The sequence below is a fragment of the Oncorhynchus keta genome, chromosome 1, assembly GCF_023373465.1.
Source record: "Oncorhynchus keta strain PuntledgeMale-10-30-2019 chromosome 1, Oket_V2, whole genome shotgun sequence".
NCBI classification, from domain to species: Eukaryota; Metazoa; Chordata; class Actinopteri; order Salmoniformes; family Salmonidae; genus Oncorhynchus; species Oncorhynchus keta.
Genome location: NC_068421.1, coordinates 33,436,209 through 33,462,054, shown reverse-complemented (window position 1 = coordinate 33,462,054; position 25,846 = coordinate 33,436,209). Strand labels below are relative to the sequence as shown.

The 25,846-nt window shown below is 44.2% G+C and overlaps 3 protein-coding genes and 4 non-coding genes across 8 annotated transcripts; 1 reads left to right on the top strand and 6 right to left on the bottom strand.

Moving 5' to 3' along the window:
• Positions 1-2,271: 2,271 nt before the first annotated feature.
• Positions 2,272-7,941, bottom strand: LOC118373013 (40S ribosomal protein S3). Its single transcript, XM_035759074.2, has 7 exons — positions 7,834-7,941; positions 7,176-7,306; positions 6,205-6,298; positions 5,434-5,528; positions 4,540-4,727; positions 3,068-3,274; positions 2,272-2,343 (listed from the first exon to the last, which is right to left on the bottom strand). The coding sequence occupies exons 1-6, from the start codon at positions 7,861-7,863 to the stop codon at positions 3,075-3,077; spliced, it is 738 nt and encodes a 245-aa protein (XP_035614967.1). The 5' UTR covers positions 7,864-7,941; the 3' UTR covers positions 2,272-2,343; positions 3,068-3,074.
• On the bottom strand, positions 2,618-2,764 carry LOC118373025 (small nucleolar RNA SNORD15). The gene has a single exon (XR_004823343.1). It is a non-coding gene; the product is annotated as a small nucleolar RNA SNORD15 (small nucleolar RNA).
• Positions 4,212-4,360, bottom strand: LOC118373028 (small nucleolar RNA SNORD15). Its single transcript, XR_004823346.1, has one exon. It is a non-coding gene; the product is annotated as a small nucleolar RNA SNORD15 (small nucleolar RNA).
• LOC118373026 (small nucleolar RNA SNORD15) lies at positions 4,914-5,060 on the bottom strand. Its single transcript, XR_004823344.1, has one exon. It is a non-coding gene; the product is annotated as a small nucleolar RNA SNORD15 (small nucleolar RNA).
• LOC118373027 (small nucleolar RNA SNORD15) lies at positions 5,802-5,950 on the bottom strand. Its single transcript, XR_004823345.1, has one exon. It is a non-coding gene; the product is annotated as a small nucleolar RNA SNORD15 (small nucleolar RNA).
• On the top strand, positions 7,928-22,766 carry ints4 (integrator complex subunit 4). The gene is made up of 24 exons (XM_035759073.1): positions 7,928-8,064; positions 8,600-8,794; positions 10,804-10,921; positions 11,036-11,142; positions 11,270-11,402; positions 11,605-11,705; positions 11,977-12,027; positions 12,107-12,195; positions 12,461-12,581; positions 12,690-12,761; positions 14,640-14,814; positions 14,979-15,184; positions 17,006-17,148; positions 17,252-17,367; positions 17,443-17,576; positions 17,928-18,085; positions 18,171-18,264; positions 18,381-18,461; positions 20,583-20,713; positions 20,791-20,850; positions 21,107-21,266; positions 21,347-21,490; positions 21,956-22,076; positions 22,204-22,766. The coding sequence occupies exons 1-24, from the start codon at positions 8,011-8,013 to the stop codon at positions 22,380-22,382; spliced, it is 2,943 nt and encodes a 980-aa protein (XP_035614966.1). The 5' UTR covers positions 7,928-8,010; the 3' UTR covers positions 22,383-22,766.
• On the bottom strand, positions 22,755-25,846 carry aamdc (adipogenesis associated, Mth938 domain containing). Of its 2 annotated transcripts, none has more exons than XM_035759076.1 (4): positions 25,501-25,846; positions 24,658-24,847; positions 24,479-24,574; positions 22,755-23,127 (listed from the first exon to the last, which is right to left on the bottom strand). In XM_035759076.1, exons 2-4 carry the CDS (start codon positions 24,787-24,789, stop codon positions 22,987-22,989), a joined length of 369 nt encoding a protein of 122 aa, XP_035614969.1. In that variant the 5' UTR covers positions 24,790-24,847; positions 25,501-25,846; the 3' UTR covers positions 22,755-22,986. The 2 variants fall into 2 exon arrangements, with proteins under 2 accessions (XP_035614969.1, XP_035614968.1); XM_035759075.2 differs by having other exon boundaries at positions 24,658-24,810; positions 25,501-25,673.

Here is a 25,846-nt window from a genome sequence, read left to right as displayed (position 1 = left end):
CAAAACATGGTACAAACATTATTGGACACAGACAACAGCACAAGGGGCATGATGCCAAGCACGTGTGTTAATGTCTCGGGCTATAGCCCGGTAATCGAACAACAAATCGAACAACCTCAGTTGCGCCGAGATGTTTCTGTGGGCGTGGTCAAAAATACGGAGTTTCAGGCATTACTATTTCTATGGTCTCTGCATCTCCCAGGCAAGGCTCTGGGCGGGTGTGCGTGACGGTTTGTACTGAATTACATGTTTGTCCCCAACGGTGCGCAGTTCTTCAGGGAAAGTACCATGGACACAAATATAAACGTTGATCCCATGTTTCAAAGCTAATTTTATTGGTCACACAAATTTTTAACATGTTCGATGTGTATCGAATGTATCGATATGTTTGTGTTCCTAGCTCCAACAGTGCAGTAGTATCTAACAATTAACAACAATACACAAAGTAAAATAATGAAGAAATATACAAATATCAAGACGATCAATTTCGGAGTGGCATTGACTAGGGTACAGTATAAACATGAAATTACTAAAACAGTATGTAAACATTCAAGTGACCAGTGATCCCATGACTATGTACATAGGGTTGAGTAACCAGGTGGTAGCCAGCTAATGACAGTGACTAAGGGCAGGGTACTGGGTGGAGGCCGGCTATTGAACAGTCTGGTCTCCCTGAGATTGAAAAACAGCTTCTCAGTCCTGGCTTTGATGCACTTGAACAGGCCATGGCTTGGCTGGTTGATGTCCTTTGGCCTTCCTGTAACATCAGGTTCTGCAGGTGTCCTGTAGGGCAGGCAATGTGCCCCACAGTGATGCATTGTGCAGACCGCACCACACTCTGGAAAGCACTGCAGTTGCCAGTACCAGGTGGTGTGCAGCCTGCCAGGATGCTCTCAATGGTGCATCTGCAAAAGTTTGAGGGTCTTAGAACCAAGCCACATTTCTTCAGCCTGGTGAGGTTGGAAAGGCTCCATTTGACCTTCACCACACAGTCTGTGGGTGGACCATTTCAAATTGTCAGTGGTGTACGCCATTGCAAACCAAAATCACAATCCCAAACATTTTCCACAGAAAAAGAATACCTCTCAAATTTGTTTAGTCGTTAGTGAGCATTTCTATTTTGCCAAGGTAATCCACCCACCTGACAGGTGTAGCATATCAATCTAAATTAAACAGCATGAAACTTGTGCTGTGAACAATAAAAGGCCACAACAATGTGCAGTTGTCACAACACAATGCCACAGATGTAGCAAATTGAAGGTGCATGCAATTGGCATGCTGACTCCAGGAACGTCCACCAGAGAATTGAATTTTAGTTTCTTTCCCAAAAACATTGGAGGCTTTAGAAAATTTGGCAGTACATCCAACTGTCCTCACAATAGCAGACCATGTATGACAGTGGGCAGAGCTGGGTGGGTCATCAGTGAAATGGGACACAACTGGGCTCAGGTGTGTCACAGGGATAAACACACCTGTCATACATCAAGGAGACTCTCCATGGAAACACAGTTGGATGTGGCTTGTTCTTTCGTTTCGGCACCTCAACACCATATATGCACGCATCCACTCACTTACATGGTTTATAGTAACAGTAGGCATAAGCTACAGACAATGAAAACAATTGCATTTTATCAATGGCAATGTGAATGCAGATGCCACGATGAGATGCTGAGGCCATTTTTGTTTTTAAAGGTATGACCAACCGATGCATATGTTGACCAACCGATGTTTTCCCAGTCGTGAAATCCATAGATTAGGGCATTCTGAATGCATTTCAATTGACCGATTTCCTCGTATGAGCTGTAACTCAAGTCAAATCTTTGAAACTGTTGCAGCTTGCATTTATATTTTTGTTCAGTATAAAATAAGCTACTAGCAACAAGTAAATAACCGCAACACGAGTGTGGAAAGGCCAGTATATGATTTGATATCAGGGTTAATTACCAGAAGTGTCCTTCAGATAGGGGATAGTTACTTGTTGAATGTCCTATAGCACATAAAGAAATTACTATGCATGACAGCGAGTTTTAGATCATGACCATGGGCTAAAACAGGCCCCGTTTATGAACAAGTTTTAGGTCCTTTGTTGGTACTGACAGTTATGAAGAGTTAGTGTTTTTTTGTATTGGGGTAGCTTTTCCTTACCCGTCTACCCAGACTCGTTGCCATTCTCCAATTCCAAAAGTACCATAAACCAACCAATTATTAACTAATTAATTGCCATGTTTGGGAGCAGGAATACTTCACAAGTTGAGACAGACAACAAAAAGGTGTATTTTCCAGGTTTTATTTTTGCACAGAAAATGCAGGGTCCTGCTTCCATCTACAAACAATGTTTGACACCTGGAAGAAAAAGAATAACAGACATTAGGATACCAGACCTAAACCTGCCTGAATCAGTTTATGAATTACACACACAGTAGCTTAGCTACATGCTCAACGTAGTCTAGAAATATTTATTCAGGCACCGGTATATTGACAGACTCAAATGGCACCCGATTCCCAATACAGTGTATTGCTTTTGAACAGATCCCTATGGGTCCTGGTCAAAAGTAGTGCAATATAAAAGGGAATAGGGTACCATTTGGGACACATATATTTGATAAAGTCAGGAAGCCCTTCTCAGACAAATGCCTCGATGTCTTCAACTGAAGAGACACGCTGCTCTGGGGAACTGAACCCAGAGACACAGAACGTAACCCTGACCCAGTGACCCCAGACAGGCAGTGTCCCGTTCCGACTCGTCATCGTATCATCACTGAAGGGAAGAGTAAACTAACACTAAACTAATAGTCGCCCTGAAAGTAAACAAAGTGCATCACACTCTGAGATACACTTTCGTGCAGCATTTTAAATTACACTATTATGGAGAGTTCTTTCACAACCACAAGCCTCCTCAACAATTACTACATTATCAATCTAATTTCCCCCCACAATCCAAATGGAGTCACAGCTGAGACAACCTGGTTAAATTTGAGTTCCGAAGCAAAACCAGCTGAGAACCACTAATTTATAGTACAGTACATTTCTACCATGTAGTGGCTGGGTTAGTGTTAGGTTATAGTACCTGTCTACTATGCGGTGGGTACAGGAGTCTGTGGCATGGCTGCTGGGGCTTCTGGCTTGGCACCCTTCTGCTCCGACACAGGGGTGGAGGGGATAGTCTCGTCTTTGGGCTCCACAATGCTCACATGGTCTGGCAGAGGCTTCTTGGGGCCGATCTTACCACTGGGGTCCCATGGTAACATGATCTTCACCTTGATGCCTAGCACACCTGAGACGGACAAAGAAAATGCATACATGAACACATCAGTGCTTACACGGACCCTCTACCCAACGGTTATTCTGCGTACCTAGACGTAGAACAGTGAAACGTATTCAGTACCTTCGGAAAGTATTCAGCCACCGTGACTTTCCCACAGTTACATTACAGCCTTATTTTAAAAAATCCTCAATCTACACACACACACACACACACACACACTACCTCATAATGACAAAGCGAAAACATAATACATTTCCATAAGTATTCAGACCTTTTCCTATGAGACTCAAAATTGAGCTCAGATGCATCTTGTTTCCATTGATTATCCTTGAGATGTTTCTACAACTTGATTGGAATCCACCTGTGGTAAATTCAATTGATTGGACATGATTTGGAAAGGCCCACACCAGTTCATATGAGGTCGCACAGTTGCCAGTGCAAAAACCAAGCCAGGCCAAGAGGTCAAAGGAATTGTCTGTAGAGCAGCGAGAAAGGATTGTGTCGAGGCACAGATCTGGGGAAGGGTACCAAAACATTTCTGCAGCATTGAAGGTTCCCAAGAACACAGAGAATGGGAGAAACTCTCCAAATACAGGTGTGCCAAGCATGTAACGTCATACCCAAGAAGACTTGAGGCTGTAATCACTGCTTCAACAAAACACTGAGTAAAGGGTCTGAATACTTACGTAAATATATATGCATATTTTTTGAACTTGTAATAAATTAGTTTTACCGTTTTCGCTTTGCCATTATAGGGTATTGTTTGTAGATTAACGGGGGAAAAACACCAATCAATTTTAGAATAAGGCTGTAACCTAACAAAATGTGAAAAAAGTCAAGGGCTCTGAACCTTTCTGAAGGCACTGTGGAATAGAGTATGAGGGTTAGCACATGTGTGATATAGCAAGTAAGAGGTTGATCATAATGACTTGACTAATATGACTGCCCTTCTCAGACAAATGCCTCGATGTCTTCAACTGAAGAGACACGCTGCTCTGGGGAACTGAACCCAGAGACACAGAACGTGACCCTGACACAGTGACCCCAGAGACCGACCGTGACCCATTCCGACTCGTCATCGTATCATCACCGAAGGAAAATATTTCACCTTTAAAAAGCAACAAAATTCTGCTGTTGATGAGACTCACCTTGACAGATCAGAATAATCTAGGGGTAGGGTATAGGGGCTGATTTGGTATTCACTTTGTCTAACCATTAATAGTGTCTAGGGGTAGAGTAGTAGTGTAGTGTCTAGGGGTTGTTTTGGTACTTACCCTGCCGGAGCAGGACGTGGCGTACAGCGGTGTCTACGTAGTAGTTGACTGGGTCTCCACTGTGGATCATCAGGCCATCAACAAACTTCATGGACTTGGCCCTCTGACCCCTCAGCTTCCCAGAAACCACCACTTCACAACCCTTAGAGCCACTCTCCATGATGAACCTCAGCACACCATAGCAAGCTCTGGGAGGGGGTGGAGGGGAGGTAGGAGAAGAGATGGTGAAGAGTGCGCAGAAAAGTGTGTGGGGAGAGAGAAGACGAAAGGTGGAGCAAAAATGGGGGGGATATGAGAAAGAAAATGGGTTTAATACACATCAACTTATACAGGACTGTGAGATCACATCTGACATTATGAGCCATTTTCCTGGTCCTTCTCAGACAAATGCCTCGATGTCTTCAACTGAAGAGACCTGCCTCTCTGGGGAACTGAAATCAGACACACAGAACGTGACACCAACCCAGTGTACCCAGAGACAGACTGTCCCATTCCGACTCGTCATCGTATCATCACTGAAGGGAGACACTCTACTGTATGTCATGAGAAAGGAAGTTTAAGAAAGTGGACTAACAGCAGGGGCATGTTCTGCTCAATAGATTCCTGGAGACAATGATAGTAGCATGCTAAGCTAGCCAGTGGCTGCTCAAGATTCCTAAATACGGCAAATTAACTTAAATGGTCTGGGGTGATCGACGACAGCACAAATTAGTGGGGGGACTGTTGTTTTCTGGCAACTTACTCCTGAACAGATCTAGAACCCGCTTCCCTTCCCAAATCCTAACGTGTACCATTAAGAGTGAAACCTGCACCACTGAAGGTTAATGCATAACGGACCTTAGATCAGTGTCTAGGTGCAACAGGTTGGAGGTCAGCGGCCAGGGTTAATCTTACCTACGTACAGCCAGACCTCCCAGCAACTTGTAGCGCAGAGACTCCGCCTGAGCAATGGCACAAAGACCACGGGTTGCAACCTTCTCAGCGTACAGCTAGAGGGGGAGAGAGTGGAGGAGGTTAACCTTCTACAAATACAACGAGGCTACACAGCCTACAGATTGGTGCGGGTGCTGCAATGTGAGCTGTGGAACCACCACAGCAGAGAAGTGTAGCCTCGCAATTCACATTCTTAATTGTGATAGAAACCGTCTCTAGAACGCTTACAACTTCATGCATCCCTGACTACCTTTATCTTAGCAAACTAGCTACCGGACTACCTAACAAGAAACCATACAAATCCACACATTTCCTGTACTGGATTCAGTCCTTCTCAGACAAATGCCTCGATGTCTTCAATTGAAGAGACATGCTGCGCTGGGGAACTGGACCCAGAGACACAGAACGTAACCCTGACCCAGCGACCCCAGAGACTGACTGTGTCCCGTTCCGACTCGTCATCGTATCATCACTGAAGGAGCTTTTCCAGTCAGATTCTACCTTCAGACACACTTGAGGTTAGTTTGTTTTACACATTTCAAACCTTCCCTATGTACAAATCTGTGGAATTCACACTTGTTTTCATTTAAACTTCACACAATCATATTCTTCTATCCCCCACACTGCCCTTAGAAGCCAAACCTCTGCTGAACCACAGTTCTCAGCTCCCTGCTATTGTGGGTAGGGAGTATGTTTAATGAGTACATGTATGCAACTGTAGTGTTTGTTTACCTCCACATTGCCCTCAGGGAAGCCAAACCTCTTCTGAACAACAGCGGTCAGCTCACGGATGCGACGACCCTTCTCTCCCAGAACATTCTGGGTCCTGAAACAACAATGGCACTCTATTACTAAACGTGCTCTATGCAATCAGTTAGTCATCTAGTTTTCCTGAAAGTTCCAGTTGAACTGAATAAGTTTTCATATTTAAAACCCAAGATGATCCATTTAATTCAAATCAATTTTAGCGCTCTGGAGCAGGTTTTCATCAAGGATCTCTGTAATTTGCCACATTCATGTTTCCCTCATTCCTGACTAGTCTCTCCCAGTCCCTGCCTCTGAAAAATATCTCCACAGCATGATTCTGCCACCACCACGCTTCACCATAGGGATAGTGCTAGGTTTCCTCCAGACGTGACCTTGGCATTGAGGCAGAAGAGTTGACTCGGTTTCATCAGACCAGAGAATCTTGTTTCTTATGGTCTGAGTCCATTAAGTGCCTTTTAGCAAACTCCAAGCAGACTGTCAGGTGCATTTTACTGAGAGGTGACTACGTTGGTCTAACAAAGACCAAGCTTCTTGTTAACAGCAAACAGCGTTGAGATACTTGCACGAGACTCATTGTCTGTCCTAGTAGGAAATGTTCGCATGTGCTCAATAGCATTTACCTAGCATCCGCTATGAGAATTCCTTAGCACTTGTTAGCATTTCTTAAGTGACGATGAGGACTTTTGCGCCTGGAGAAAAAATGTTAAACTTTTACCTTTATCTAGGCAAGTAAGTTAAGAACAAATTCTTATTTACAAAGACATCCTACGTGAACGTTTGTGCACTACCGGTAATACCATATATCACCGGATGGCACAGGCTCCCCACGGAAATCGTGATACCCACACAACCCTACACCAATTCATTATTGTACCAACAATACACATTTTCAAGACAGAATAACCCCCTAACTACCAACATACCGGTAACGTTACCTTGTGGCCAGGATGATGATCTCGGTCCTGGTCGGGGTTACACGCACCTCCACCCCGGAGTACCCATCTTCCGCAAGCTCGCGCGTCAGAAACTCGTTCAGCTCGGCTTTGAAGATTCCGTCCGCGACGAACTAACCAGGCACACAAATTGAGTATATCGTTAGCTAGGTTGTAGGGAACATGGTTGTAGTAGTCACATAGCCGCTAGCGAACCTGCAACTGTTCGTGACATCACTGACCAGCAAGTTACTATTACAGAGTATTACGGAGTACTTTTACTCTAACTGGGTAGTATCAATGTTAAAATGAAGTAGCCTGCCACCTACGTAACGTTAATATTAACCAACTGGACACACCACCAATCCACCTACACACCACTGACAATCAGACTCGCAATTACATTTTTTGAATGGTACCATTATGGCTATACCTAAATCGCTAGTACGGTATAAAAGGCACCCCTTTGCACGTTCTCTAGCGAAGTGAGGATTCTTTGTACGGGTAGGTAACATCTTTGTCAATCCTCTTTAGACTAGAGGACGAGCACACCGATCAATACGACAATCAACTCCGTACTCATGCTGCTAACACATGGCATCCCAATTTTCTACAAATACATCAGTTACGAAGACCATTTTGGTAAGAAACGTGAACAAACCTTCCTCTTCTTGGAGATTTGTACCGCCATTTTGCCTGAGGCCGCTGACAGGAAAGAAATAGTTAAGGAACCGGAAGTATATTTATACCCATAATTGCGAGTTCCGTCGACGCTTGATTACGATTGTGCTGGGCGCTTTCAACAACATAAAATATTAAAAAATTAATTTCGTTGGAAATGGCAGCACATCTCAAAAAGCGAGTTTACGAGGAATTCTCCAAAGTTGTTCAGGTCGGTAGACGCATGGTTACGAAAAAACCCCGAAATATTCACATTTTAATTGTCGATGTTCTTACAATACTAGCAAGCCAGCTAGCTAACGTTAGACTCAGACTGTGTGAGTGTTTCGTTGCTAGCTAACCAACTGTTAACGTGTTGCATCCAGAAATAACATCCGAATTTTTGATAACATAGTGCATCCTATTTCATTAACTTTATGTAGTTAGAGATATTATATAGCTACATTGGGTCACATTGATCTGAACAAATGGCCAGTGGTAGCTCCTTTTAGTTAGCTAGCTGGTGTACATTTGCAATAGTGTTCTAGCCTGAGTACCAGTCTGTTTGTGTTATGATTATGCAAATCATGAAAAGGACAGCAAAAGAGTAGGCAACAGCACAAAGGGATCTGGTACCTGGCTAGCTTTGTCTAAATCCATGCTATAGTTCGATCCCTACAGCTTTAGATATGCCGTTTGGCTGTCCAGATCCATATCACCACACACAATTAAAATGTTTTGATTAAATTGTCTATGTTGATCAAAAGCTTCCCCAAGAGGAGGCTCCAGCCAAGAAGCTCCGTCTGACCAAGCCGAGTAAGTCTGCAGCTCTGCATATTGACCTGTGTAAGGCCTCCAACCCCACTGATGCCCTGCAGTACCTGCTGCACTTCGCCCGCAGCTCCGTGGAGGCAGAGAGTGTGGAAGGGGTTGTGCGCATACTGCTGGAACACTACTACAAGGTATGATAGCCCTGGCTTTAATCTTTCCATTCTCACATCTCTTCTTCCATCCCTCCCTCCATCTTCTCCTTCCGTCCTCGCTCTTCTTTTTCTATCCTTCATCATTCTCCCATCTCTCCTCCTGGAACACTATTACAAGGTAAAGCAGCCCTCTTCTCCCTAGCTGCTCTTAGCAATGCGGGTGTATTTACATACACTAGCGTTGCTTTCAATTGTATTGGGTTGCACACAAACAGTCAGTGGAAAGCCAGAAGTTTAATACTATTACATTTGTGCCGATGTACTCTCTGCTTACCTCAGGTCAAAATAAAAATCCTGCACATGCTCCATATGTGGGCAAAAAATGAATAACTTTTAGGGGACTTTTATTTTGACATGAGGTAAGCAGAGAAGAAGTGGGTCTACAACAGACCAGTTTGGACATTCTGTTTAATAATCCGATCCTTTAGATATTTTGTCACAAATTCCACCCGTCAAAATGACCAACCATCCTGCCCACCGGCACAATAAGTTGAATTGGAATTGTATTTAACTTCTGGCTTCCCGAGGACTGTTTTTGTGCAACCCAATACAACTGAAAGGAGTGTATGTACAGTGGGGCAAAAAAGTATTTAGTCAGCCACCAATTGTGCAAGTTCTCCCACTTAAAAAGATGAGAGGCCTGTAATTTTCATCATAGGTACACTTCAACTATGACAGACAAAATGAGAGAAAAACAATCCAGAAAATCACATTGTAGGATTTTTAATTAATTTATTTGCAAATTATGGTGGAAAATAAGTATTTGGTCACCTACAAACAAGCAAGATCTCTGGCTCTCACAGACCTGTAACTTCTTCTTTAAGAGGCTCCTCTGTCCTCCACTCTTTACCTGTATTAATGGCACCTGTTTGAACTTGTTATCAGTATAAAAGACACCTGTACACAACCTCAAACAGTCACACTCCAAACTCTACGATGGCCAAGACCAAAGAGCTGTCAAAGGACACCAGAAACAAAATTGTAGACCTGCACCAGGCTGGGAAGACTGAATCTGCAATAGGTAAGCAGCTTGGTTTGAAGAAATCAACTGTGGGAGCAATTATTAGGAAATGGAAGACATACAAGACCACTGATAATCTCCCTCGATCCGGGGCGCCACGCAAGATCTCACCCCGTGGGGTCAAAATGATCACAAGAACGGTGAGCAAAAATCCCAGAACCACACGGGGGGGGGATCTAGTGAATGACCTGCAGAGAGCTGGGACCAAAGTAACAAAGCCTACCATCAGCAAGGGCATTGAAGATGAAATGTGGCTGGGTCTTTCAGCATGACAATGATCCCAAACACACCGCCCGGGCAACAAAGGAGTGGCTTCGTAAGAAGCATTTCAAGGTCCTGGAGTGGCCTAGCCAGTCTCCAGATCTCAACCCCATAGAAATTCTTTGGAGGGAGTTGAAAATCCGTGTTGCCCAGCAACAGCCCCAAAACATCACTGCTCTGGAGGAGATCTGCATGGAGGAATGGGCCAAAATACCAGCAACAGTGTGTGAAAACCTTGTGAAGACTTACAGAAAACGTTTGACCTCTGTCATTGCCAACAAAGGGTATATAACAAAGTATTGAGATAAACTTTTGTTATTGACCAAATACTTATTTTCCACCATAAATTCAATAAATAAATAAATAAATTCATTAAAAATCCTACAATGTGATTTTCTGGATATTTTTTTCTCATTTTGTCTGTCATAGTTGAAGTGTACCTATGATGAAAATTACAGGCCTCTCGTCTTTTTACGTGGGAGAACTTGCACAATTGGTGGCTGACTAAATATTTTTTTGCCCCACTGTAAATACACTTGCGATGCTAAGAGCAGCTATCCTTGCCCCTCCTTCGATGGTCCCTCCATTCTCCCCTCCTACATCTATCCTTTCTGCCTATTCTTCTTCCATCCCTTCTTTCCCTCACCTTGCTCCTGTATCTTGCTGTAGAAGAGTGATAACTGTTTGTGTATCTATGTCTCTGTAGGAGCAGGATAACTCTGTGCGGCTGAAGATTGCCTCTCTGATCGGCCTGCTAAGTAAGACCCAGAACTTCAACCCTGAGAGTATCCTAGATGACACCCTCAACACATTCAACACAGAGAGTAAGTTACATTCTGATACACACACTTAGTACATCGTACGCACTCTTTCCCAAATCTTCTCTGACCTAGTCCATGTCTGTCTCTGTGTTTTCTTCTCTGTGTGTGTGTGTCCAGAGTCCCATCAGGTCCTGGCTCAACTGCTGGACACTCTGCTGGTCATCGGCACCCAGCTCCCAGAAAGCCTTATTGTTAGACACAGACTCATAGAGGTGGCCTACAAGGTAACACGCATACAGTCGTGGTCTGCAAGTTTTTTCATCAATCTCTCATCCTCTTTCTCATGTCGCTCTCTCTCATCGATCACTCTCATCCCCGTCTTTCATCGTATCCCTCTCATTTCTCTCTCAGCACCTGTCAGACACATATTTCGGTGTGAGGAATAAATGCCTACAACTTCTGGGTTGCCTGGGAAACGTGGACACGCCCCTAAATAAAGATGGACAGGGATTGGTTCCAGCTGTTATTGGGGGAAGTGCTCCAGGTGTGTATATTTATTTGGGTTAACCAGGGTAGTTGAGTCAACAACAATATAAACATTTACTACATGACATGTTTATTTACTTAATTTAATTGAACCAGTAGTCCCCTCATTACATCATCATGTCTGAGAGATGTGTGTGGGATGTGCAGCAGCAGTGTGCTATCAGTGACTACTTTCCACTCTCCCTTCCTCCTCCTTCCAGGGGTGTCTGGTGGAGTGTGTGTGAGAGACGCGCAGAGCCTCATCAGTGACTACTTTGCAGACCAGGACCCAAGGGTGCGCACGGCGGCCATCAAAGCCATGGTAATGACCTTACTTCCTCCTGTTATGTCCCAATATACATCCTAGCATGCTCACTTAGAATGCATGCCCAAAACAATGCTTCAGTCTATTGAGTGGATATTGAGAGGCCTCTCGATAGTCTGCACTGCTCTGAAAATACAGGACAGGTGAAAGTTAGCTGGATCCCTACTCCAAACATATAGGACGCCTCTCTAGACTATTGGCATGTGTACAGGCTAGATAGATTATATATTGACTGATTGATAATTAAATGTTCTGCTCTTCCTTTCAGCTGCAACTGCATGAAAGGGGACTGAAGATTCAACAGACCATTTATGATCAGGTAAAGTGTGTATGCGTGTGTTTCTTTCCCAGCCGCTAGGTTCTTTTGTGTGAGCTTTTCTCTTTAATTGTGTGTCTAGGCCTGTCAGCTGCTGTGTGATGACTATGAGCAGGTTCGTTCGGCTGCCGTTCAGATGGTGTGGGTCCTGAGTCAGCTCTATCCAGAGAGGTAAGACAGACACACACACACACACACTGGCTGTGTTCATGATCACCAAATCCATGATTCATTGTGGGTAAATTGTGACTGCCAGAGTGATCTACAAATAATAATGAGTGGTTATTTATGATGCAAGTCGATTTGTAGATCAGCAGTCGCCTGCAATGTCGGCTGCAATGTCAAACAAGCCCAACACTGAACACACACTCACTGACTGGTGGGGGGTGAAAACTGCTGTGTGATTGATGAATAAAGGTGGCATCTGTCCAATCAGCATTGTGCCGATTCCGTCGTCCAATGAGCAAGTCCGTCTGGTCGACGACTCGTTTGGGAAGATCAGTCACATGGTCTCTGATGGATCCTGGGTGGTCAGGGTGCAGGCTGCCAAAACACTGGTGAGTACACACACACACACACACACACACACAAAAAAATGGCATCTTACTTTTCAGATAGTCGTGGTTCTCCTTTCCTCCCCCTCCACTCATTCCTCTCTTCCTCAGGGTAACATGTTGCAGGTCAGTCCTCACTTCCTAGAGCAGACTCTGGACAAGAAGCTGATGTCAGACCTCAGGGTACGTACACTGTGTGTGTGTAAAATGTCTCTTCAGAGGAAGCATGCAGCATTTTATTTGTAATTTAGTTATAATAATGTATATTTCAGAGGAAATGTACGGCTCATAAGCAGTCGATGAGCTCTATGTCATCTAGATGTAATATAATACAGTACATATACTACAGTTCAAAAGTTTGGGGTCACTTTGAAATTTCTGTGTTTTTGAAAGAAAAGCTAATTTTCCATCCCTTAAAATAACATAAAATTATTCAGAAATACAGTGTAGACATGGTTAATGTTGTAAATGACTATTGTAGCTAAAAATGGCAGATTTTTAATGGAATATCTACATAGATGTACAGAGCCACATTATCAGCAACCATCACTGATCCAATGGCACATTCTGATAGCTAATCCAAGTTTATAATTTTAAAAGTCTAATTGATCATTATAAAACCCTTTTGCAATTATGTTAGCACAGCTGAAAACTGTTGTACTGATGAAAGAAGCAATAAAACTGGCCTTTAGACTAGTTGAGTATCAGGAGCATCAGCATTTGTGGGTTCGATTACAGGCTCAAAATGGCCAGAAACAAATAACTTTTTCAGAAACTTGTCAGTCTGTTCTTGTTCTGAGAAATGAAGGCTATTCCATGCGAGAAATTGCCAAGAAACGGAAGATCTCGTACAACGCTGTGTACTAAACCCTTCACAGAACAGCGCAAACTGGCTCTAACTATAATAGAAAGAGGAGTGGGAGGCCCCGGTGCACAACTGAGCAAGAGGACAAGTACATTGGAGTGCCTAGTTTGAGAAACAGACGCCTCACAAGTCCTCAACTGGCAGCTTCATTAAATAGTGCCCGCAAAACACCATTCTCAACGTCAACAGTGAAGAGGTAACTCTGGGATGCTGGCCTTCTTTTTTTCATCTTTTTTTTGTGAATTATACCCTGTTTTCTTCCCAATTTCGTGGTAGGAAATTGTTTTAGTAGCTACTATCTTGTCTCATCACTACAACTCCCGTACGGGCTCGGGAGAGACGAAGGTTGAAAGTCATGCGTCCTCTGATACACAACCCAACCAAGCCGCACTGCTACTTAACACAGCGCGCATCCAACCCGGAAGCCAGCCGCACCAATGTGTCGGAGGAAACACCATGCACCTGGCAACCTTTGTTAGCGCGCACTGCGCCCGGCCCGCCACAGGAGTCGCTGGGCGCAGTGCACGCTGACCAGGTCACCAGGTGTACGGTGTTTCCTCTGACACGTTGGTGCGGCTGGCTTCCGGGTTGGATATGCATTGTGTCAAGAAGCAATGCGGCTAGGTTGTGTTGTGTTTCGGAGGACGCATGGCTCTCGACCTTCGCCTCTCCCGAGTCCGTACGGGAGTTGCAGCAATGAGACAAGACTAACTACTACCAATTGGATACCACAAAATTGGAGAGAAAAAAGGGGTAAGAAAACGAAAAACAAATGTCTACAATGTATTTTTGATCAATTTGATGTTATTTTAATGGACAAAAAATTTGCTTTTCTTTCAAAAACATGGACATTTCTAAGTGACCCCAAACTTTCAAATGTTAGTGTAATATATTGTTCGTTTTTACTCGGGTTCTAAATAAACCATCAGACAACTAGGGAAGCTCAAACCAAGTTTGTTCACCCACTGGGTCACACAGCTGAAAAGACAGACATGTTTCCACCAGTATTTATACACCCCATCGCCTTTTCCCTTACTCAGTAATATTCCAAGCCCCTAGCTCATATCCAACCATGTTGACCCCACCATATACATTCCTCCTACATATAACCATTCACTTCTGGTGTAGCAAGTATTTCAAATTACAACACAACAATATATTAATAATAATGTTATATATATATATATATATCTCAGAGGAAACGTACTGCTCATGAGCGTGCCAAGGAGCTCTATGCGTCAGGTGAGTTCTCCTCTGGGAGGAAATGGGCTGATGATGCTCCCAAGGAGAAGGTGGACACCTCAGCTGTCAACCTGATCGCCTCGGGGGCATGTGGAGCCTTCGTACACGGACTGGAGGACGAGATGTACGGTAAGAGTGTGTGTGTCGGTAAGTGTGTTTGGGGTTGTCTCTGTGTGTGTTATGTTTTGTTTGTTTCTGTGAAGGCTGTGGAGGCTCAGAGAGAGTGTGTTTTTGTGTGCGCATGGGTTTTATGTGTGTAAATTATAATGTGCCTATGTGTGTTTTATCTGTAGAGGTGCGTATTGCTGCTGTGGATGCACTCTCTGCTCTTGCCCAATCATCTGCCAGCTTTGCCGAGAAGTGCCTGGACTTCCTGGTTGACATGTTTAATGATGAGATTGAGGAAGTCAGGCTGCAGTCCATCCACGTCCTGAGACAGATCTCTACTAACATCACCCTGAGAGAAGACCAGCTGGATACTGTACTGGCTGTACTAGAGGTAACACAGACCAACACACATATGGAGACGCATACACACACATGCACGTGCCAAGACACACACGCATGCATGCACACACACCCACAATTACAAGGAAAGAAGAACATTTCTAAATGTTAGAATATACAGTGCCAGTCAAAAGTTTGGACACACCTACTCATTCCATGGTTTTTCTTTATTTTTCTATTTTCTATGTTGTTGAAAAGTAGTGAAGACATCAAACTATGAAATAATACATGGAATCATGTAGTAACCAAAAAAGTGTTAATAGATTTTAGATTCTTCAAAGTATTCACCCTTTGCCTTGACAGCTTTGCACACTCTTGGCATTCTCTCAACCAGCTGAGGTAGTCACCTGGAATGCATTTCAATTAATTGGTGTGCCTTGTTAATTTGTGGAATTTCTTTCCTTCTTAATACTTTGAGCCAATCGGTTATGTTGTGTCATGGTAGGGGTGCAGAAGATAGCCATATTTGGTAAAGAACAGCTCAAATTAGCAAAGAGAAACGACAGTCCATCATTACTTTAAGACATGAAGGTTGGATATTTTCAAGAACTTTGAAAGTTTCTTGAAGTGCAGTCGCAAAAACGAAACCATCTCAATTGGGTTAAGATCGGGTGATGGTGGAGGCCAGGTCATCTGATGCAGCACTCCATCACTCTCCATCTTGGTCAAATAGCCTTTACACAGCCTGTCCTGTTGAAAAACAATTGAAGCGCAAACCAGATGGGACGGCGTATTGTTGCAGAATGCTGTGGTAGCCATGCTGGTGAAGTATGCCTTAAATTCTAAATAAATCACTGACAGTGTCACAAGCAAAGCACCCCAACACCATCACACATCCTCCTCCATGCTTCACAGTGGGAACCACACATGTAGAGATCATCTGTTCACCTACTCAACGCCTGACCAAGACATGGTGGTTGGAATCCAAAATCTCACATTTGGACTCATCAGACCAAAGGACAGATTTCCACCGGTCTAATGTCTATTGCTTGTGTTCCTTGGCCCAAGCAAGTCTCTTCTTCTTATTGGTGTCCTTTTGTAGTGACTTCTTTGCAGCAACTCGACCATGAAGACCTGATTCACAGTCTCCTCTGAACAGTTGATGTTGAGATGTGTCTGTTACTTGAACTCTAGTTAGCATTTATTTGGTCTTCAGTTTCTGAGGCTGGTAACTAATGAACTTATCCTCTGCAGCAGAGGTAACTGGGTCTTCCATTTCTGTGGTAGTCCTCATGAGAGCCAGTTTCATCATAGCCCCTGATGGTTTTTGTGACTGCACTTGAAGAAATTTTTTCCCGAATTGACTGACCTTCATGTCTCAAAGTAATGGACTGTCATTTCTCTTTGCTTATTTGAGCTGTCCTTGCCATAATATGGACTTGGTCTTTTACCAAATACGTCTATCTTCTGTATACCACCCCTACCTTGTCACAACACAACTGATTGGCTCAAACGCATGAAGGAAAGAAATTCCACAAATTCACTTTAAACAAGGCACACCTATTAATTGAAATGCACCTCATGAATCTGGTTGAGAGAATGACAAGAGTGCAAAGCTGTTATCAAGGCAAAGGGTGGCTACTTTCAAGAATCTCAAATATAAAATATTTTTTTAACACTTTTTTTGGTTATTACATGATTCCATATGTGTTATTTCATAGTTTTGCTGTCTTCACTATTACTCTACAATGTAGAAAATAGTACAAATAAAGAAAAACCCTGGAATGAGTAGGTGTGTCAACTTTTTGACTGGTGCTGTATCCATTTTTTTTTAAAGAATAAAAATAAGAACTGAAATGTGTAACTTGTGTAGGATTCGTCTCGTGACATCAGAGAGGCACTACATGAGTTGCTGTGTTTCACCAATGTGTCGACTAAAGAGTGTATCCAACTGGCCCTGCTGGAGCTGCTGAAAAACCTCACCAAGTACCCCACCGACCGCAACTCTGTCTGGAAGTAAGCTTCTGTCTGTGTGTGTATCACTTTGCAAGTGATTCAATAAAAACACTTTTAAAACTCAACACATCATCTCTCTCTATCCCTCTCATTCTCTCTCTAGGTGTCTAAAGTTTCTAGGTTGTCGTCATCCAACCCTGGTGTTACCGCTGGTTCCAGAGCTGCTCAGTACTCACCCCTACTTCCACACCCCTGAACCAGACATGGACGACCCTGCCTGTATCCTACATACACAAACACACACACACACCTATACCTACCTCTGTGTTGTGTGTTCCTGACCTAGCATAACAGATATTGCAGTGTTGGTGCTGGTGTTCAACGCGGCTCAGTCTTGTCCCACCATGACAGCTCTGTTCTCAGACCACACCTTTAGACACTACACCTACCTACGGGACAGCCTCTCTCACCTAGTACCTCCTCTCAGGGTAAGACACACACACACCCCTTTCACCAATATATGTTAAGACCCACTGTGTCATAATTAAGCAATAAGGCCCGAGGGGATGTGCTATATGGCCAATATACCAAGGGATGTTTTTATGCACGACGCAACGTGGAGTGCCTGGATACAGCCCTTAGCCATGGTATATTGACCATATACCACAAACCCCTGAGGTGCCTTATTGCTATTAAAAACTGGTTGACCAACATAATTAGAGCAGTAAAAATACATGTTTTGTCTTACCCGTGGCTATACAGTCTGATAGAATACGGCTGTCAGCCAATCAGTATTCAGGATTTGAACCACCCAGTTTATTGTGTGTGTGTGTGTGTAGTTACCAGGGAGGACGCAGGCCCCAGGTGTGAGTGGTATAGAAGGTTCCGGCAGTGTGGAGTCTGCTCAACTGTTCCTCCAACAGAGTCTGAGCAGAATTAGCACTATACACAACCTACAGGACCCCGGGGCTCAGGACCTGCTCAACTTTACTATCAGGTACATACATACATAGACACTAATACTATCAAAACATTTCCAACAATTTTTGAAGCTAATATTTTGTGTGTGTGTATCCTCTCAGAGACCTACAGAGACTAGGGGAGCTACAGACAGAGCTGGCAGGAGCTGCTGACTTCTCTGCCACCTACCTCCGCTGCCAACTACTGCTCACCAAGGTGTGTTTCTGCATCTGGATAGACCGGTGTCTGTCTGCATTACATTTGACCAGAATGCCCAAATCGTATTGCCTTTCCTCATCCCCTTTTTTCCCCTCCTTTTGTCCTTCCCACAGGCCTTGCAGGAGAAGTTGTGGACTATGGCCGTCCCCCTCTGCCTTAAACACAACGCCATGGCAACTGCTGCTGCCAAACAGGTACACACACACAAACTATTGTGCTTTTTTAATAGTATTTTTCACTTTATTTAGACACTTGAAATGGGAGATACAGGTTGAAGGGGGGATTGAACCCCGATCTCCGGTGGGAAGAGGAGCATTTTTATTTTTTTTATTTTTTTATTTCACCTTTATTTAACCAGGTAGGCTAGTTGAGAACAAGTTCTCATTTGCAACTGCGACCTGGCCAAGATAAAGCATAGCAGTGTGAACAGACAACACAGAGTTACACATGGAGTAAACAATTAGCAAGTCAATAACACAGTAGAAAAAAATGGGCAGTCTATATACAATGTGTGCAAAAGGCATGAGGAGGTAGGCGAATAATACAATTTTGCAGATTAACACTGGAGTGATAAATGATCAGATGGGCATGTACAGGTAGAGATATTGGTGTGCAAAAGAGCAGAAAAGTAAATAAATAAAAACAGTATAAAAACAGTATGGGAATGAGGTAGGTGAAAAAGGGTGAGCTATTTACCTATAGACTATGTACAGCTGCAGCGATCGGTTAGCTGCTCGGATAGCTGATGTTTGAAGTTGGAGAGGGAGATAAAAGTCTCCAACTTCAGCGATTTTTGCAATTCGTTCCAGTCACAGGCAGCAGAGTACTGGAACGAAAGGCGGCCAAATGAGGTGTTGGCTTTAGGGATGATCAGTGAGATACACCTGCTGGAGCGCGTGCTACGGATGGGTGTTGCCATCGTGACCAGTGAACTGAGATAAGGCGGAGCTTTACCTAGCATGGACTTGTAGATGACCTGGAGCCAGTGGGTCTGGCGACGAATATGTAGTGAGGGCCAGCCGACTAGAGCATACAAGTCGCAGTGGTGGGTGGTATAAGGTGCTTTAGTGACAAAACGGATGGCACTGTGATAGACTGCATCCAGTTTGCTGAGTAGAGTGTTGGAAGCCATTTTGTAGATGACATCGCCGAAGTCGAGGATCGGTAGGATAGTCAGTTTTACTAGGGTAAGCTTGGCAGCGTGAGTGAAGGAGGCTTTGTTGCGGAATAGAAAGCCGACTCTGGATTTGATTTTTGATTGGAGATGTTTGATGTGAGTCTGGAAGGAGAGTTTGCAGTCTAGCCAGACACCTAGGTACTTATAGATGTCCACATATTCAAGGTTGGAACCATCCAGGGTGGTGATGCTAGTCGGGCATGCGGGTGCAGGCAGCGATCGGTTGAAAAGCATGCATTTGGTTTTACTCGCGTTTAAGAGCAGTTGGAGGCCACGGAAGGAGTGCTGTATGGCATTGAAGCTCGTTTGGAGGTTGGATAGCACAGTGTCCAATGACGGGCCGAAAGTATATAGAATGGTGTCGTCTGCGTAGAGGTGGATCAGGGAATCGCCCGCAGCAAGAGCAACATCATTGATATATACAGAGAAAAGAGTCGGCCCGAGAATTGAACCCTGTGGCACCCCCATAGAGACTGCCAGAGGACCGGACAGCATGCCCTCTGATTTGACACACTGAACTCTGTCTGCAAAGTAATTGGTGAACCAGGCAAGGCAGTCATCCGAAAAACCGAGGCTGTTGAGTCTGCCGATAAGAATTTGGTGATTGACAGAGTCGAAAGCCTTGGCGAGGTCGATGAAGACGGCTGCACAGTACTGTCTTTTATCGATGGCGGTTATGATATCATTTAGTACCTTGAGTGTGGCTGAGCATATACACTGAGCGTACAAAACATTAGGAACACCTTCCTAATATTGAGTTGCAGACCTTTCAGAGCCACCTCAATTCATTGGGGCCTGGACTCTACAAGGTATGGAAAGCATTCCATAGGGATGCTGACACAAACCTGTGAAGCTGGCACCTACTACCATACCCCGTTCAAAGGCACTTTTTGCCCATTCACCTTCTAAATGGCACACAATCACAATCCATTTCTCAATTGTCTGAAGGCTTAAAAATCCTTCTTTAACCCGTCTCCTCCCCTTCATCTACACTGATTGAAGTGGATAAAACAAGTGACATCAATAAGCGTCACCTGGTCAGTCTGTCATATAAAGAGCAATGTTTTGTACACTCAGTGTATGTCTTCAGCCATTGGCGTTACCCCTAGACATTAATGTGATGTGTGTGTTTTTGTAGATGTTGGAGGAGACATATAAACTGGAGTTCCTATATAGTGGTCTGGAGAACAGACAGGTGGCCACCATACTCCACGTCAGACTACAGGCTAAGGCCTTACAGCTAGTCCTGACTGCCCGTACCAGACGAGGGTTAGTACACTCATAAACACCCCCACCGTCCATGTCTATAACTGTAAAGCAGCTCAACCCCTCTCATCTCTCTGCAGAGTTGAACCTCTCATCAGTGTCTGTGAGAAGTTCCTTCAGGAGGTGGAATCCTTTCAGAGGTATATTATCTCTTTTTTTAACCATCATTTAATCTACCTATTTAATCTGTTTTATTTAATCAACTTTTGACATCTTTGAAAACATAAGACAGACTATTTGTCCTATATAAGACAAACAGAAACTGGTGCATCCTAAATGAATTGTTGAACTGAATTGTTGTTTTAATTCATCGCCACAAGGTGGCAACTTTGACCTTGCAGAAAGCACACCCTTTTCTTTTGGTATTCTGATGAATCCTGACCTCTATGCCTCCAGGCTGTTTGTGGTGGAGCTGCCCCACCTCCAGGAAAGTTTTGTGGGGAAGCTGTTGGACTTGAGTCCCAAGCTGTCGGCCTGCAAGCCTGGAGAACTAGTCAAGATCCTTCAGACCACATTGAGACAGAGTGGCTTCTTAAACCTTCAATTACCTAAACAGGTACACAGACACACAGACACACAGACACACACATGCACACACAGGTATTTGACCCAGGTGTGGTTTGTATTGGCTGGCAGGTCCAGCGTGCGTCGGCGACCATCATCGAGCCGACAGGAGAGTCTGACAACCCGCTGCGTTTCACATCTGGCCTGGTGGTGGCACTAGACATCGATGCTACGCTGGAGCACGTGCAAGACCCCCACAACACTGTCAAAGTACAGGTACACACCCTGTTATATAAAGTCTCTGGTACACACACCCCTTGGCTGGGTTATGATTTTCCAAACTTCTCCCAAAGCGTACACTCACCCTTACCTAGAATATAGTGGAAACTCCCTCAAGCCATGCAAATCAAAACAATGTCACATGCAGATGTTAATGCGAGTGTAGCGAAATGCTTGTGCTTCTAGTTCCGACAATGCAGTAATAACCAACGAGTAATCTAACCTAACAATTCCAAAACTACTACCTTATACACACATTGCACCAATCCAATGTAAATGCATAAGTTGGATACACCTGCACATTTCCGGGTGAAGGGTAGAGAATCAGAATGAACCCTTTGTCCAGGACCCTAGCGGTATGTATATAAGCTGTGCCCTTTCTCCTGCTGATGGATGAAGTGTTGGTCCAAGTTGTAATAGTTTGCTTAGTCTTTTACACACACACACTTTCTCTCTCTCCAGGTGCTGTATCCAGACGGCCAGTCTCATGTGATTCAGCCTAAACCTGGAGACTTCAGAAGTCCTGGACCACACCGCCACCGCCTCATCACACAGGTCTACTTGTCTCACTCTGCATGGACTGGTGAGGACACACACTTCCGGTCTCACAGCACATGGACTAGTGGGGGGCACACCCACATTATAGCTGTCTTATTCTGCATGGACTGGTGAGGACACAAACTCACCCCCGGCCCTTTTCTCTCTCTCAGAGGCGTGTCAGATCGAGGTGAGGCTGCTGCTGGCCTACAGCTCATCTCGTCTCTGTAAGGCGGTGTGGAGCGACAGCAGCACTGAAGGCCTCCAGCCAGCAGAGGGTGCCACTGAGGGAACCATTCCCTTCGGCAAACCTGTCAAGGTCTTCATCATGCCTAAACCTGCCCGCCGCTGACCCCAAACACCTAAGCATCCATCTCGCTTTCTCTCTCTCCTCTATCTTGTCTGTTGTTTTCTCCCTCTCCCACCCCTGACCCTCTAGTCCTCAGCCATTGGCTGTTCCTTACTGCATACATATTTACTTAACAATATGTTTATATTGTTAGTGTGTAACTGTGTGCCACTCCTGGCTGACTGCTCAACTAGATTGAGGATGCATCCTATATAGTGCACTACTTTTGACCACTAAAGGAAAAAGGGTGCTATTTGGGATTTCATCCTGAGACTGGGCAAGAGAATCATTGAGGTCACCTGTCTGATCTGTGTGTTGCTATTCCTGCTATAGTTAAGGGCCATTTTTCTTTGAATGACAATAAATGAAACCAGATGACAAAAACAAGCCTTTATTCACAGCAAGTCATTTTAGCTATTCATTACGGTGTTCTGAATGTTTCACTTCGCTAATACACCCCAGGGTTGTGTTCATCAGGCACCAAACAGGGAGGGACTACATGGACGTGTCCATTGCAAAACATTTTGCTATGGTGTGCTGTAATGAATGACATGTTGAATCGCACCAGGCTTTCAGAGTTCTCCTACTGGCCACCTGTGGTATGTCATCAGCAGGTAGAGTGGAAGATGCCACCCACCTTGGCTCCCTGGCCAACCAGGTTGTTGTATTCTGCGATGGCCTTCTCTGTCTGCAGAACTATCAGCTCCACTCCTCTCTGTCTCACAAAGTCCACAGTTGAGGACGGGACCTTACAGAGAGAGCGCAGAGTTAAACATTGCAGCCATCTTTAAAGGAAAACTCTGCCCAAAAATGATATTTTTGTATTTGTTTCATTAGTCCATTGTTAGCATAGTTCCAACATGTTTTGCATGTCAGCAATCAAGTTTTCAAGATGTAACTTTCAAAATACAGAATTTGATGCAATTTGCATCATATGAGTCGGGGTTTTGAAAGGTCCGTGGGGCGACGCACAATTGGCCTAGCGTCGTCCGGGTTAGGGGGGGCTTGGCTGGTAGGGATATCCTTGTCTCGTCGCGCTAACCAAGACCCCAGGTGCACATTGTTTCCTCCGACACATTGGTGCGGCTGGCTTCCGGGTTGGATGTGCGCTGTGTTAAGCTGTGCGGCTTGGTTGTGTTTCAGAGGACGCATGGCTTTTGACCTTCGTCTCTCCCGAGCCAGTACGGGAGTTGTAGCGATGAGACAAGATAGTAATTACTAACAATTGGATACCACGAAATTGAGGAGAAAGGGGGTAAAACAAATTCACACGTTTTTGGGTGGAGTTTAAAAGGAGAGTCAAGACTGACTGATCTACAAATCACCTTGCATCATAAATACTCAATATTATTTGTAGATCGGTCATTCACAATTTACCCATGGTACATCAGTTTTGATGCATCTCGAACAAGGCCAGAGAGAAATCAGGGGAATTGTGTAGTGGCTAGGGAAAGTGTAGGGCTGAGGAAGGGTAATGTACACGGTGAAAGTATGTTTGTCGGGGCAAGGGAAAGTGAAGGATAGGGTAAACAGAGGAAGCGAGAGGTTTTACCCCACCCAAAATAAGAACGCGAAGTGAGGAATTGTTGTATGGAGGTTTGAGTGTCGAATTTGAAAAATGTAATTGTTCTTATTTGATTGAAAATAAGTTTCATAATAGGTTGTTACGAATGCAGTGTAATAAGTGGACGCCCTTGGCATTTCGGCAACCCAAAAACGACTATATCGGAGTTGTGCCTGTTGTCATAAAGAGAGGACTCGTGGATATAATCTATTTTAGCATGGACATTGAAGGCTTCCAACATTTTAAAGTAGTCAACTGGGTGGGGATTCCTCTGAGTAGGAAAAATCAGCTAATGAAGGAAAATAAAATGGAGTCAGACGCTATAAAGGGAGATACAAAGAGGAGTCCTCTATATATCGCGATGGCCTATTGTTCACAAGCTTATCTGCCCTCTCATTGGCTAGAATATTCCCACCTGATCTCACCTCCTGCCTGCCTTCCATCTTTAAGAACATTTTCCCATTGTTAGGTCTTGGGAAAGTGTCATGTAAACGAGTAGGGGAAGAGTGTGTGTATGGGGCTGGGGGATGGATACCTGCAGCGCCTCACTCATGCCCCGCCCGATGACCAGAGTCGCCACACCCTTCTGAAGCACCTCCTCCAGATCTGCAGGCTGCACTCCAGGGTGATGCTACACACAGTCAGTCACATCGTCGTCATCATCATCATACAAGGTGCAATTTGAGACACAGTCCATGTCTTATCTTAACTTACATCAGTCCCAGTCTCTCTCCAGTCCCATGCGCGGCTACCCCCGGGCCACACCTTACAGTCCTTATAGGAAGAGGAGCAGCCCTTCACCTTCATGTGTCCCCAGGACAGGGAAGCGATCTCTGGTGACGACATAGGTCAGATGTGTCTCGGCTGCTGCAGGCACGTTTGGAAACAAACGCAGCGTTTTCAACTAAACACAAGGCAAACGCAGCTTTTCATTGGAAATTAATGTAATTATGGTGTACCAAAATGCAATGAAGCAGTCGGTGTGATCAAAGTAAAGGTGGGCCAGGAACCGGAGAGTTGCTGGCATCAGTATCCTAGATACTATCCTGCCTTTGTGACATAGCGCCCGATTAGCCATTAAGGGGTTGCTCTTTCAGGAAAAACAACTTGCAATATCAGTTGTTATACTCGCAGACAATATTTTGACAGTTTTGGAAACTAGAGTGTGTTCTATCCTAATCTGACAATTAATTATATGCATATTCTAGATTCTGGGCCTTGGTGTCTCTCAGATGGGTTGTCAACTTGAGATCAATGCTCCAAGGAATATGGATAAATAAAGTATTATTGTAAAACAAGCATATCTAGTGATAAACGTACCTAAAGTTGAATCCCTATGAACTATTATTAGATCGTATTTCTGTCAACGTGACCATGTAAACAAACCCTGGCGAACTTGTAGCATGTTCACGCAAACAAGTGTTTGAAACCGATCATTTATGAACCGAAACTGAATTGTCGCTGAAATGTCACTTTGCTATCATTTACTAACGACTTGTCATGGTTTTAAAAGTATTAATTTTATGTCCGTCATTCGTGAATGCTTCTTTTCCTTACCAGTTCGTTGCCTCGTAGGCAGCCTGTGCTACTTTCGTAAAGGGGTGTGTTCCGGACCGTAAGTAGCTGATACCTCACGGTTGTGGAACGTTGCAGATAGATATTCAATGAGCTGATGTGATTACTTATTCTACATACCAGAGAAGTATATTTGTTCTACATCATACATTTCTATATGAACGTAAGACAACGTTGTCTCCTGCTGAACGTGGCGATGACAAAATGTGGACTGGTTAAGGTTAATTGTAACTGAACGTTTGAAGCAATGGCTGTTTGTCCCACCGAGTTCATCCAATAACCATGTACTTTATTTATAAAATGCATTTCTACGTTGACTTTTAAAGTT

Excerpts from the sequence above, each read along its gene's own strand:
- aamdc (XM_035759076.1), bottom strand. The coding sequence starts at position 24,789 with ATGTCGTCACCAGAGATCGCTTCCCTGTCCTGGGGACACATGAAGGTG. Across the intron at positions 24,575-24,657 it reads GGAGAGAGACTGGGACTGAT|CATCACCCTGGAGTGCAGCC; the intron begins GTAAGTTAAGAT and ends GACTGTGTGTAG. Across the intron at positions 23,128-24,478 it reads GCATGAGTGAGGCGCTGCAG|GTCCCGTCCTCAACTGTGGA; the intron begins GTATCCATCCCC and ends TCTCTCTGTAAG.
- ints4 (XM_035759073.1), top strand. The coding sequence starts at position 8,011 with ATGGCAGCACATCTCAAAAAGCGAGTTTACGAGGAATTCTCCAAAGTT. Across the intron at positions 10,922-11,035 it reads CAACACATTCAACACAGAGA|AGTCCCATCAGGTCCTGGCT; the intron begins GTAAGTTACATT and ends GTGTGTGTCCAG. Across the intron at positions 22,077-22,203 it reads GTCTCACTCTGCATGGACTG|AGGCGTGTCAGATCGAGGTG; the intron begins GTGAGGACACAC and ends TCTCTCTCTCAG.
- LOC118373013 (XM_035759074.2), bottom strand. The coding sequence starts at position 7,863 with ATGGCGGTACAAATCTCCAAGAAGAGGAAG. Across the intron at positions 6,299-7,175 it reads ATCATCATCCTGGCCACAAG|GACCCAGAATGTTCTGGGAG; the intron begins GTAACGTTACCG and ends TTGTTGTTTCAG. Across the intron at positions 3,275-4,539 it reads CCACGTCCTGCTCCGGCAGG|GTGTGCTAGGCATCAAGGTG; the intron begins GTAAGTACCAAA and ends TGTCCGTCTCAG.